The sequence below is a fragment of the Diabrotica virgifera genome, chromosome 7 (genome assembly GCF_917563875.1).
Source record: "Diabrotica virgifera virgifera chromosome 7, PGI_DIABVI_V3a".
In the NCBI taxonomy this organism is placed as follows: Eukaryota; Metazoa; Arthropoda; class Insecta; order Coleoptera; family Chrysomelidae; genus Diabrotica; species Diabrotica virgifera.
This window is the reverse complement of record NC_065449.1, coordinates 41813568-41828073: the sequence shown is the minus strand read 5'-3', so window position 1 is coordinate 41828073 and position 14506 is coordinate 41813568. Positions and strand designations below refer to the sequence as shown.

Sequence of the window (14506 nt, the reverse complement as noted above, 5' to 3'; positions counted from 1 at the left end):
TCATTCTGCAAACTTTTACATGCGTGCCTTAAACGTGTACTTTTAACACTTATATCATAAATAACTATTAAGTACATCTCTCTCTTAAGCCAGGAAGACGGGATGGTTTTCTTACGAAGGGGTTGTAGCTCAATAATCGAAATGCGCATGATTTAGGAGTTTATTTTTAGAATATATAAACTATAGTAATTATGTTAGCGATACGATATATTTAATTTTTTTAGCATGTTTTTCTTAAGTAAAATCAATTAAAGGTTTGTTTAGGGGTGAAGGGTGAGCTCAAAAATCGAAACTATATCATTTTAAGAGCTCATAAATAGCTCGTAATTCTGCTACAAAAATCGATTCAGTATCCCTATTTTTAAGTAGTTGGGGGGCCGACGCAGCCCCCTCACTAAAATATTAAATTCCTGCTCAGTGTAACGAGCTCAAAATTTTTAATTTGCGGAATATGAAAGCTCATAAATAGCTCATAAATCAGCGCTATTTGTTTTTTAATTTTTGCAAGTGGGGGCAGCTCAAAAGGGGTTTTAAAACTAAAGAAAATAGGTGGTTTTATTCTATAGCATGTGTTTTAACTGAAATGAAACTAAATTAACAAATAAAAATAACAGTTAACAAAACTATAAAAACAGAAAGGCACATAATGCAAACAGTTTCTATCGACACAGAGTTGTTTGTCGACCAGGTAAACGGTATGCACAGCGCAAATTAAGAGAGGCGAGATGGTTTAATAGAGGCTCTGGGATGTTTTGGGTTGGATTTTCCTTGAGGATAAGTACGCATTTGGTGTCTACATGGAGGCTCTTTAATTAGTGAGAGATACATTATACCGATTTTTTTCTTTTAACACTCTGTTCCTTTCGCTCTAGATATAGGAAATAATTTCATCTTAGTGTCGTTAGTTAAAACACATATTATAGAGTAAAACCGTCTAGTTTCTTTTTTATTAAAGATATCAGAGAAATTTAAGAAATATTTGTTCACAAAATATGCCCCTACAACATAATGTCGATGTGTACCCACCTTTGTATTTTTTCCTCCCCACAGGGTGTCTCAAACTTTTGTTTCTGTTAAAACACATGTTAAACTACACATCCTCCTATTTTTTTGTTTCTAAGGATATATGGGATTTTCAAAAAACAAAATGTTCACAAAATATCCGCCTAAAATATGATTTTGATGTATACTCACATTTGTACCTCGTCCTCCCTACAGGGTGTGTCAAACTTAACATAAGAAAAACAGTTCTTTTGGTCCACCCGGTATAAGTACAAAAAATAAGTTTGAGTAAACCTTGGCACAACTGTGTAAATGCTAAAGAAATATCTAAAATAATAAAAAGATATTAAGAGCACACAGTAGCGATCAACAGGTAGCAACAAACGTGGACCAAGATTGCGAAAGTTCTGCGAACTTTTAAAAGTGAGGCAACACTGCGTCGGTAATTCGACACTGACAGTGACGTTTATACTATCAAAAAGCACGGTTATTAGACTTTATTACGGTTGTCTTGTCCGACGGTGGTGGGGAGACTTATATTTTTGACTTTACGCACAAGAGTTTACATTCCCATATTTTTAAATTATTTTCGATCATTGAATGTGTGTTATTGTGTATATATGTGTATTATTTGTGTTATTATGAAATAATAAGACAAATAGTACATATTTTATCTTATACCGGGTGGTGAATCGTAAAAAGTGCCATAGGAAACTCAATGTAAAATTCTGAATTGTTGAATTCCTGCTTCCCTAATTATTCTACATCAAAAGTCATGAGAGAATACTTGTAGAGAAATAAAATCTGTATTAAAATCAAAAGTTAAAATTGTATACGAAGATGAAAACATAGTACGCTACATTAAAGCAAACAGAATACGATGGGCGGGTCACGTACTAAGATCAAGTGACGAAAGATTTCTAAACGCCACATTCTGGGAAAGGTCCGATGGAAAAAGGTCAGTTTGTCGCCCAAGAAAGAGATGGAAGGACGCAGTAGCCAGCGATCTACGCAAAATGGGAGTACAGCAATGGGAAATAGCTGCTCAGGACCGACAACAATGGAGGGAAATAGTAAACGCGGCCAAGACTCACATAGAGTTGTAGAGCCAAATGATGATGATGATAACTTATGCCTCGCAGCTTAATGCGAAAGAGCACTAAAAGAAACAAATAAAAAAATGACTCTCTGTCGGACCCATCAGATGAAAAACGTATACAATACAACATAGAGAGATCCGCAGCTAGAAGAACACTTAGGCAAAAATAGAGTCAATATCAACAACAACAAATTGACAAGGTAGAAGGATAACATAGACACAATTAAAGTAAAACATTCTACAAAGAGGTAAGACAACACAAGATAGGCGCGTATATAAGGGCACCCAATTTCGCGCAATTTTAATAAATAGGAGATTAGAAACATTGATATCCACAATTACCCGACGCGCACCATTAGCCGACTCAACCCTACACAAGTACCTCAATGTCACCTTGAGATGCTCCTATACATTATTATGATCTTTCTTCCATTAATGCCAGAATTTCCGCTTAATCTCTAACTTCATCTAGATATGAGTTGACATAATTGAGGCACTCAGGGCAACAGTGGCCTAACCCCAAACGCGAAGTTTTGAGATAAACGCAATCTTTGTATTCGTATTTTCATTGTGCTTATCGGATGGCGCTACACATTAGGTAGCGCCATTCAGCCAAATATAGAGTTAGGTTGTGTAATAGACCCTTGTTAATAGGAAAATTTAATGTTGCTGCTTTTATTGATATCGTAATCTAAAAATGCTCAATTTCTAGGTTAGGCCACTGTTGCTCTGAGCGTCTCAAATGGAATTGGCGGGTCTTTCCTAAATTTTAATCTTTTAATCTGGGATTTAGCTCATTTTTTAATTCGGTCAGCGGAGGTAGGCGGGGGGTGCGCCACTTCACCAGCGAGAACTACCGTTCTCTGGAATGAGATTAATTTTTTATTACACGTTTTTCGTAAATTTCAGAAATTTTTACTGGATCTAATATTTAATGCCGGTTCTATAAAATCAGAAATAGTTAATCGAAAATCTAATTACCTTTTGCCCACTTAAACCTTTACGTGGGCAAAAAGCTTATTTTTTTATTTGGCACATAAAACTTAGTAGTTATTTGAATTAACAGTAAACACCAATTAATATTTCGCTTTTAAATTAATTAAAACCAATAAATGACAATAGGAAAAGCATAAAATATATTATTGAGATTGACGAAATTTACATTTTTATTGTGATTAACTTTTTTAATATCTATGATATTCTAGGTATAAAAGAAGAACGAATAGTGAACCATAATCAGACACCTATATGGATTTAAAGTTAATTCATTTAATAAACTATAAGATGAGGGTGTTTATGGTTGTCTCTATTCTGGTAAGTCACACATTAAATTATTTTATCGCCTACCGTCGCGTCACTAATGTCATTTATTAAAACGTTTTTATATACTTGGCTTGGTTGTTGTCAAGGTCTCCGCAAATTTTGTAATCCATGTTAAAAATATTTCTATCCTACCTAGGTACCTGAAATTTTCAGAACAGCTTAGAACTAGCTAACAATGCAATATTTTGCTGCTACTATACAGGGTGATTAATTAGTGGGGTCAAGCTCTGTAGATGCCTTATGGTAATAGATAGCGATAAAAGTAAATAACAAAAATTGTAGCCAACTTTGAGCTTCGCTTCACATTACAAAATTAGTTACAACGTTACAGGGTGTTCGATAACATAGTGGCAGATCAATGTTATGTTTTTTTAAATGGAACACCCTGTATTTTATTTTATATTCGAAATATTCTTATCTTCTCCTTTACAAAAATATAAAGGGTAGGTATGTTATATAGGGTATTTACAAAGTAATAACCAATTTTATATGAAAGTTTAACTCCCTGTATAAATAAATATAAGCACATTGGCAGTGGTTTATTGATGTTATATTTTTTTACGTATTGTCAAAATTTTAATAAATGATCGTAGGCGCAAAATTTCAGTCGATTTATTTTTAAACGCATTAATTTTTTTCGAATCCTGAGAAAACTAATAAGTATTTTTAAAAAATTTAAACGCAGAATGAAAATTCCAGTATTACCAAGCGTAGAAAGTCCCTAAGAACTTCTATAATGTTTATTTTAATAAGTCACAGTGGTGAAACAAAGAGAAAATTTAGTCTGGATTTTTAATTTCAAATATATCATTCAAAAGAAACTTTTTGTTTATTCTAAGGAATTTTCAGCCCTCCATAATAATGTAGTCTTTCAGTCTGCGTTTAAATTTTTCAAAAATACTTCTTAGTTTTCTCATGATTCGAATGAATACGTTTGAAATGCGAAATGCGAAAAAATGAATGCGTTTAAAAATAATTTGACCGAAATTTTGCGCCTATACTCTCAAAAAGGAGTAAAGTACTATACATGTTTGTAATCGGTGTTTCAAAAGATTTTAAATGAGGTATCAAAAGATGTACTTTCCCATTTAAAAAAATCAAAGTTATGCCTGTAACCTGAAGAGGGATCGCGTTAAGTTTACTATGAATATTTGATTATTTTAAAAATCAAACTGTCCGAGCGTTTTGCTTATGTACTAAAAACAAATAAGTTAATACGGGGGGAGGGGTAACACTTATTCCAGCGCACTGTATATACCATTTTAAACAACCGTGGTATTATAAATAGTATATTGTACAACAAGAGAGAAAAAAGACATATTCCTCACGAGCGCAGAAGTTTGTTGACACGAGCCGAGGTACGAGGCGAGTGCCGCAAATCAAGCGAGGGAAAAATATGACGTTTTCTCACGTGTTGTGCACTGTACTTTTTCTATGGATGCGTTTTTGTCAAGAGTTCAAACTTCAAAATTAAATAATTTAGGTGCTTTTATATAGATTAAATGACAAAATTCTACACAAATTCTGTATTCTACACATGTAGGTATTTAATATTCTTAATATTTATATACTTTAATTTATTTAAAATTATAGTTACCAGTTATATTTGAATAACAGTTAATATTGTTAACAGTTTTGAAAGACAATTCCTGGTAAGTTTTGATTTAACACATTTTATTTGACAATAATACTTGTGTTTGTATTCTGCATGTTACCATCGAAACTGCGATTCTACGTAAGGAACCCGTGAGAAAAAATATTTCTCACTGCAATGGCCGACTTTTCTCACACCCTGAGAAATTGTTTATTTTGAATGTATGTCAGTAGTGAAAGAAGTTGCACATTGTATAGCATCCATAGAGAAAAGTACTTTTTTATACTAGTGTAATTTTTGGAATTTTAATTAATACTATACCTACTAAATACCTACTAAAAATTCATATTTTATTCTTTCGAAACATGTTGTGTCCTGTATAAACCGTGTTATTATAAATAGTACTATTTTATTATAGTATAATTTTTGGACTTTTAAGCATTTTATATCGTCAAAATAGTTATTTATGAAACAGTTCGTGATGCTTTGTGCGAACGCACGCAATATTTAGAGCACGAGCGACAATGGAGGGAGTGGCATACATCGCCTAAGTTCGCAAAAAGTACTTCACGCACAGTTTCATACAATATTTTATCTACGATAAACAAATAAAAAAACTGTAACTCTTCGTCACTGGAATCCATTTGTATTCTACAATTTTTAGAACTTTGACATTTAAAAATCCTATGGTTTGTTTTTTAACCAAGAGGAGTGATTCAAATTTACCGCGCTGTATTGCTTGTTTGTAATTGATCCAACCGCAGGCAAGTTTACTCCACTGTTATAAAATTTTGACACAAATGACATTTATCAAATTTTGGCACTAGTGACATTTCATAGGTTGATTAAGTTATATCGGCGGTTTTTGAGTTTTCTGTGTTATTCCTTTAATTTTTAGATTGTTAGTCTGCTTTTATATAAAAATCAGTTGTTTTTGGAACTCTTTAGCGACTTAATAATTTAATATACTATTTATGGATTACCGTTGAGGGCCGAGTAGATCAACCAAAAAAGAAGATGTATTTGGTTACTATTCTAGTGACATTCTTTGGTGTGAATCTGTCTTTTTAGTTTACTCCTCCTGGTTAAAAAATAAACTATAACTACTTTCAAACCACAAAACTGTCAAAAATTTTGTTGTAAGTCATTGCTCATATTGTCATCACCATGACAACGCGAAAGTTAAGGACATTTGATTATAAGAAAGTGTGCCAAGAAACCCAGGGAAAATGTGCGAAAAAGTAAATCCCATTTAAAATACATTGTTACTTCACGCACACTTTAAACCCTTCACGCACTGCTACCTATAATGAGAGTTTTCACAAACTAAATTATATGAGATATATATATATATATATATATATATATATATATATATATATATATATATATATATATGGCTCACAAATGATAGGAAGCCCGCTACAACCTGCCGATGAATGGAAGCCCGCGGTTTACGGGGTAAGGGGATTGTAGCACTGTCTTATTCCTACAGTCTTACGAAGCCCACTCGTATAAACGCGTTCACAGTGTATATGGATTACGCATTATACGAAGCCCGACGATGTTGCCATGTTTTAATTTACGTTTAAATAATACGACTGTTCTACGAGATCCTTATATGTGTATATAAGTCGTCATATTGCCTGTTATAAGAAGCCCAATTCTATTCAGCAATCTATACGAAGCATTTTAGAAGAGTCAAGATAGAACGAAAAGATGCATTGTTTCGGAGCAATTCAAACAAGATTATCTTTTTCTAAAACTTTTTTTTGTTAGTTTATATACATGTTAAAGTAAAAAAGTTCTACTCACAGATTTTGCCGCTAATTGATTATTATTTGTTTAAACAATAACAATAATTGTTTTGTACAGTGTGTCCAATTAACACGTTGTCGGACACTGCGTCAAATGTATAAGCAAGTGTTGTGACACTATATGTATTTTGCAAAGTAGAATAGGGAAAAATTCAACGTATATAGACGTTGTGTCACATTACATCAATGGAAATTAGACGACTATAGACGTTCTGTTCGTCAACGTGAAAAGTTGTGCATGGTCTAAATTAAAAATAGAACCATCGGTTCATTTTTTTTAAGCCGTATACGAGATATTATGGCAAAAAATATGAATTTTACTCAAGAGTAAAGTAGCTTTATTATTCAAAATATTAAAAATTGTTGTAATGAAAAGTTGTTTGGAATTAAGATCTATATTCTAATGTTCCACTTCATCTTTCTAATTAAAAAAAAGTTGAATTTTTTTAATTATGGATATACAACATTATTTTCAGTTATTTCAATTATGATAACTATTTTATTATAGACCAGTAAGGATTTGTGAAAAAACGTCTATTTTTGGATGTGAAAGGTGGCATTCGAATTTTTGCAGATAAAGTAAGGTGATAACTTCGTTAATAATAATTTACTTATGCTCCTTCTCAAATATGGCCGGAACATTAATAAAAAAATAAAATATTTAAAAATTCGAAAAACGTCGATTTTTTTCTGTTTCTTTGCTTATAACTTTAAAACGATTCGTTTTGGAACAAAGTCGTAGAGAAATAAAATAAAGATAATTGAATTTTGTATGATATCCGACTGGTCAAAAATGTCTTAACTTATTACCTTTTCTGCAATATAGCAATAAATACAAAATAAGGGGGCAAAATATGCCTGTTGTTATTCAATGTTTTTAACCACTTCGGTGGTACTTAGAACCTTAGTAATTCGCTTAGGAAATTCTTTGTAACATACTTAAACTGTGTACCAAATTTCATTAAAATCGACCTAATAGATTTTGCATAATAAATTTGCAATTTAAATGTTTTTAAAAAAGTTCAAATTTTTTAAAATCTTTCTGAACAAAAAGTAGACCATTTAGAAGTTATCTCATTTTTTTACATATAAAGAGGTGCTTTACCTATCTAATACACTTTACAGAATTAAAATCGGATTATTTAAGGGGCCTCAGGAATGTTTTAAACTTATAAATAATTTTTTGGCTTATAAACAAATAGCTTTGTTTAATAATAAAAAATTAATTTTTAGCAATGCAAATAATTAAAACCGGTATAATTTGATTTATACTTTCAAATTCTGTCAGCAGAATTGCTATTTTATTTTTTAATCAAAAGTTATTCGCGTTCAAAAATTGCACTTTTTCGATTTTTTGAAAGTTCCACTGCGTTTATCTCGAAAACTATGCATCCTACGAAAAAATTTGTAAGAACATTTTTTGCTTAGACTTACCCAAGCAATATAAAAAAGTGTTTTATTTTGCGAAAAATCGATGTTATGTAATTCCTCAAGTTGTTTGTTTATAACAATTTTATTGATATCCGGATCAACTGTTACCCAAAAAAATCGTGTTCCACGGGTCAAAAAATACATAAAAATCTTGGGTAAGTGCATCTAAATAAAGGAGCCCGCAGCACCCCCTCCTGGCCACAGGACTAATTTGTTTATAAGCCAAAAAATTGTTAATAACTTTAAAACATTGCTGAGGCTGCTTAAACAATCCGATTTTAATTCTGTAAAGTGCATTAGATAGGTGGAGTGCTTCTTTATATGTAAAAAAATTGACAAATCTTTGTATACACTAGTTTTTGTTGTGCAAGATTTTAAAAAAGTTTAATTTTTTAAAAAAAGTTTAGATTGCAAAATTATTATTCAAAATCTAGTAAGTCAATTTTAATGAAATTTGGTGTACGGTTTTAGCACATTACAAAAATTTTCTAAGCGAATTAGGAAGGTTCCAAGTGTAACTTAAGTGATGGAAAATAATTGAATAATAACAGGCTTGTTTTGCCCCCTTATTTTATATTTATTGCTATTTTGCAGCAAGGGTGATTAATTAAGAGACTTTTAACCAATCGCATCTGATAGAAAATTTAATTACCTTTGTTTTATTCCTATACGACTTTGTTCCAGAATGAATCGTTTTAAAGTTATAAGCAAAAAAATTAGAAAAAAAAACGAAATTTTTTGAAATTTTTAAATATTTTATTTTTTTTATTAATGTTCCGGGCATATTTGAGACGGAGCATTAATCAATTATTAATAACGAAGTTATCACCTAACTTTATCCGCAAAAATCTGAATGCCACCTCTCACATCCATCTAAAAACAGATCCTTACTGGTCTATTATTAATTATACGAAAAAAAAGTTATCCTTTGTAAAAAGTTCTGCATGGCCAAAGACCTTAAATACAACCATCTTATATCAATTTTGATTAATTTTATACGAGGTATGTCAAAAAAGATAAATTTCGATCAAGAATAAAGTACCTTTATAGTTCAAAATATTTCAATGAGAAGGATGGAATATTGGAAGATGGTTTTTAGTGTTGTTCTGAAGCTATTTTCTTGTGGCATTTTTATAATTATTTTGATTCGGAAATAAGCCACAATTAAATTGAAAAAATAATTTTATTAACGTTTCGACGCCCAAATCGGATGTCATTGTCAAAATACAAAATATTACCGAGTAAATATTAGTAATATTTTATATTTTGACAACGACATCCGATTTGGGCGTCCAAACGCGAATAAAATTATTTTTTCAATTTAATTGTGGCTTATTTCCCAACCAAAGATAGATTCCCAACCTAGCGACCCGGCATTGGTCGCTAGGTAGATTGTTACGCGAGTGGTCGCGCGTGAGATTTTCTCTCACATATCCAAATTTTACCTTTTTTTACAAAATAAATTTTTTAAAACAGTTTTTAAACTTTTTTTATTAACTAATAATAAGAAAAAAAAATGTAACATAATATAGATAATAATATAATAAAATAAAAAGAAATAATCGGAATTAAACCAATATTAATCAATCTCCGTATCTTGATAATTTACGGCACAGCACACAAATATAACAAGAATGCTCTGGAAAAATTGATTGATGACAATTACAATTTTTTTTACATTATTTTAGGTTTTAAGTGCCAAAATAAAATTAATTTTTATGTACAGTTCGTAACGCGGGTGGTCGCTTGATGAGAGAATGTCTCACTTGAAGCGCGCTGACTCAACAATTGGGTGATATTGGGTCAACTGAGTCACTATCTAAGCGGACGATTCTATTAGATTGTCGAGGGAGGATAGTTAGGAGACTAGAAGGAACTACAGATCTTATAATTTCCCAGAAAAAAAATTCTGTGCAATTTTCTGAAACCGTGAGAGAAAATCTCTTTCTATTCATATAGTGACCACTGGCGGGTTAATTATGGTTTTTAGTTCTAAACAACTTTACATAAGCACAATTTTCAATATTGTGAAAAATAAGGGTATATTATTTAAGTACTCTTGGGAAAATTCATATTTTTTTATATACCTCGTATAAAATTGACAAAATTTGATATTAGACGGTTGTATTTTAGGTTTTAGACCCTGTAGAACATTTTATAAAGAATAACTGTTTTTTGTAAAATGAATAATAAAAGAGTTTTCCACCTACCTCTACCGAAAGTATACTTTTCCGGACCTGATTGTAGGGAGCAAAGTTGTACTTTTCCTCCCTAGGGAAGAAAAGTAAAAGTGACATCATGGTATTTCATTCATAAAAATATAACTTATTGACGCCCTGTACAATATCTATTTTCTATTACGTAAGTTTGTATACATTTTAACGTTTATTTATAAAACACTCTGTATTTCACAGAATGGTAAAAAACTGTAAATTGTTATTTTGATTTAACAATGTTTACATTTTTATTTTGACTTATATTTGACAGTTGACAGTTATATTGTACGTACTTATTAGTTTTAGTTCTAATAAATTTTGTTGGTTAGTTACACAAATAAATTAAGTAAAAATGAAAAAATGACTTGTTATTTGAGGAAGGTGGAAAAACCATATGTATAACATGGGAGTAAAGTGCCTTTTCCTCCCTTGAATGATTACTGCCCTCCGCTACGCGTCGGGCAGTAAACTTCATTCTCGGGAGGAAAAGAAGCACTTTCCTCCCTTGTTATACAAATATCTATATGTATCATAATTGAAATAAAAAACTAAAAATAATGTTGATTAGAAAAATTTTCAAATTTTTTTTTTCCATTAGAAGGATGAAATTGCATATCAGAATATAGTTCTTAATTCCAAACAATCATGTTAAATTATATAATTTAAAATAATTTTAAAAATATCGTTGAATTTTGTTTCTATTTTGTTTTTGATTATGCTGAATCCGAATATGGCATTACAATTTGAAAATGCTTATAAAGAAGCTCTTCTACACTATGCCTGCGTAGCAAGGAACCATATTTGAAACATTTTTATTACAAATTTTACGAAAAAAAAGTTTATTCTTCATAAATTGCTCTGCATAGTCTAAAATCTAAAACCCAATCATCAGATATCAAGTTTTATCAATTTTATACGAGGTATGTCAAAAATACGAATTTTGTTAAAGAGTAAAGTACCTTTATATTCCAGAATATCAAAATATGGGTATTATAAAAAGTTGTTGGGAATTAAAAACTATGTTTTATTATAATTACATCATTATAATTGAAAAAAAAATTCAATGTTTTCTCAAATTACGGATACCCATCATCATTATTTTATTTCAATTATTTCAACTATTTTATTATTAATTTTACGAAAAAAAGTTATTCTTCATAAAATACTCTATTCTGGTCTAAAGTCCAAAAAACAACCATCAGATATCAAACAAATATGACTTTTGCTTAACAGTTCAGTATGGTTTGTTCAACAGTAAATGGTTGAGTTCAATTAGTGCGGTCGTAAATATTATTAAATTTATCTGACCTGGCCCATTGTTAAGACCCACCCGGAGCGATAAGCAACCGAGGTAGACAGAGTTGGTCTTTTGACAATTAACACTGACTAGACGGTAATCCCATAATAAAGCAAAGAAATTGTACCAGAAAACATATTTAAATTTTACCTGAAACCGGACCTTTTATACTATTATCGGTTATTCCAGGATGTTTATAGTGGTAACTAATTGAACTCGACCATTTACTGTTAAACATACCATACCTTTATAGTTCACAATATCTCATTTAGAAGAATGTAATTAAACAGTGAAACATATTTTGTAATTCCAAGCAACTTTTTTTAATAACAATTTTCGATATTGTGAAATCTAAAGGTACTTTACTCTTGAGTGAAATTCATATTTTTTTACATACCTCGTATGTCAAAATGTAAAATCGTATGTAAAACCTCGTATGTAAAATTAATAAAATTTGATATTTGATGGTTGCATCTGAGATCATATACGATGCAGAGTATTTTATAAAGAATAACTTTTTTCGTAAAACTGGTAATAAAAAAGTTATTAATAGGTTCGAAGTTACGCAGACATAATGTTTAAGAGCTAAAAATATTTTTTTGTTGAAAATTTATTATTGTTCAAGCTTATTATTAAATATATTTTAGGTAAGTTTTAGAGAAAACATTTTTGATCACTTTTTATAAACAATTTTTTAGTTGGTAATTTTCGGTTTTTGTATTAGGTACATTTTTGTTATCTTTCTTAATTTTTGTCAAAAAGGAATAGTTTCATTCATAGTTTCATAGTTTCATTTCTAAAATAAAATTATTGAGTAAATTTTAAAAATACATCAAATGCTTTAAAAAATCACCTATAAAATTGTAAAAAATCTTTTTAAACTTGAGTAATACCGTTTTAAAGTGCTGGTAATTCTGTAAACTACGTTTTTCCTTAAAACTTACGTAAAAGTTTTCAAAAATTGCATTTTTGCGTCATATCATTTGAATTAAATTTTTGGCATTTTTTTGAATGAAACATTGTTTAGTAAGATGTTTGAAAGGTAATTTGTGCAAATTTGTGAGCTTTATAAGAAAAATTTTATTAGTTACACATTTTTAAATAATGTTTAAACAAAATTCAGCCCACACCGTACTTATGCCCATACATTTTATTTCTTTTTATTATAACCATAAGATAGCTTAATTGTTCTTCTTTCCAATTAAGCTATTCTTTCTTGTTCCTTCTCTTAATTTCCTTCTTTCTTGTCCAATTTGTAAAATTTTATTTGATCCATTAATTAGAGAAATGCACTGAAATAACTCAGCCGTGCACTTCGCTAGTTTACAGTGCGCCAATGTTTGTGAGAAGGGTGACTTTAGCGTTATAAATAAAAAATTATAGAAGCTACAGATTTAATTTTATAAAAATTTTAATCTTATATTTAGGTTTTTTTCAATTGTCTGAATTTTTCAAGTCAAGTCAGTTTTTTTCTAAAATTTATATTTTCGGGGTTATTTAAAGAAACATCTAATTTCGCAGTTCATTTGTTTAATAAAAAATTAAGTGCCCACTTCTAGAGTAGAACTTTTTAATATGTTGTTTATTAAACATTTCTTAGGGCCATCGGTACATAATTCGCAAATATTTTAAGGCTATCCCCACTCTTTCTGTCTTTACACCGCAAATTACGTGTAGTAAAATTGTCACTGGTATGGATATGTAAACTTTACTTGACAACTTCATCATTAACTGTAAAGATGGCTTTTGAATGTTCTTGGATAACTTTTACTAGTATAATTAATTGCCTTAATTGTTAATTCAGTTAATTAATATGATTATTTCATATTTCCGACCAATAGGAAGCTACAGAAATACAAATTAAATTGATCATTTTTGATAATATCCCATCGTCAAGTATATTACGTCAGTTGCCCTTCGTTGCTGTGAAAAAATACATTCAGTGACATTAATGACAATTACTGTTTTAAAACTTATAAAAGTGATGACTTTCAATCGTCAAATATTTATAACAACTGTGTGTTTAATTGTACTAATTTGTACTTACATAAATAAATTACAATAAAATTTTGGTTTTAAACAGTTTTATTCATGAAATAATCGCAGCAAATTGCAGCTCGATCTCTGAAATTATTATCGAATTGTTTCCCTCGTGCCACTTGACGTAATTTCACTCCCCTTCGGGTCGTGAAATTAATACTGTCAAAGTGTCACTCGGGAAAAATTCGATAATTTCAGAGCTCTTGTGCAATTACTACTGATAATTTTTTCACTACCTATGTATTCAGTAATAATTTATCTACTGTACAACAAAAGCTAATAATCAATCCAGAAAAGAGGAAAAGTGATAAAGTGATTTTTTAATAATATATTGTTACTATGAAACGCTTACAATTTTGAACATCTGTAACAACACAATACTTGGATCACTGAATATATCCTGGTGTATTCTCTGCTTTGGATCTTCCATAAATAATAAACAATAAATAACTTTTTATTAAGTTCACGTCTTAAATCAAGTATTTATTAAACGCATTATCAATATTATTTAATCAACAACTGAAAATATTCCCAATGCCAGGTCAAATATTTAAAATTGTCACTGTCTGACTGACAATATGCTGGCAATATTCTATTTACTACTGACAAAGATTTGGAAAATATTACCACGGACATTGTGTTCATTTTTTTTCAAATCCTGAAAAAAAAACAATAAATATTTTTGAA

At 30.2% G+C, this 14506-nt stretch overlaps 2 protein-coding genes across 2 annotated transcripts in view; one reads left to right on the top strand and one right to left on the bottom strand.

Annotated features, from left to right (window-relative positions):
- LOC114333498 (probable G-protein coupled receptor B0563.6) overlaps window positions 1-14506 on the bottom strand; it is a 258384-nt gene that overhangs the window by 147914 nt on the left and 95964 nt on the right. The gene's annotated exons all lie outside the window — the stretch shown is intronic.
- LOC126888861 (uncharacterized) overlaps window positions 3307-14506 on the top strand; it is a 46318-nt gene continuing 35118 nt past the window's right edge. Inside the window, exon 1 of the mRNA XM_050657286.1 lies at window positions 3307-3415. Coding sequence (XP_050513243.1) covers window positions 3350-3415 — 66 coding nt within the window. The 5' untranslated portion in view covers window positions 3307-3349. The remainder of the gene's footprint in view (window positions 3416-14506) is intronic.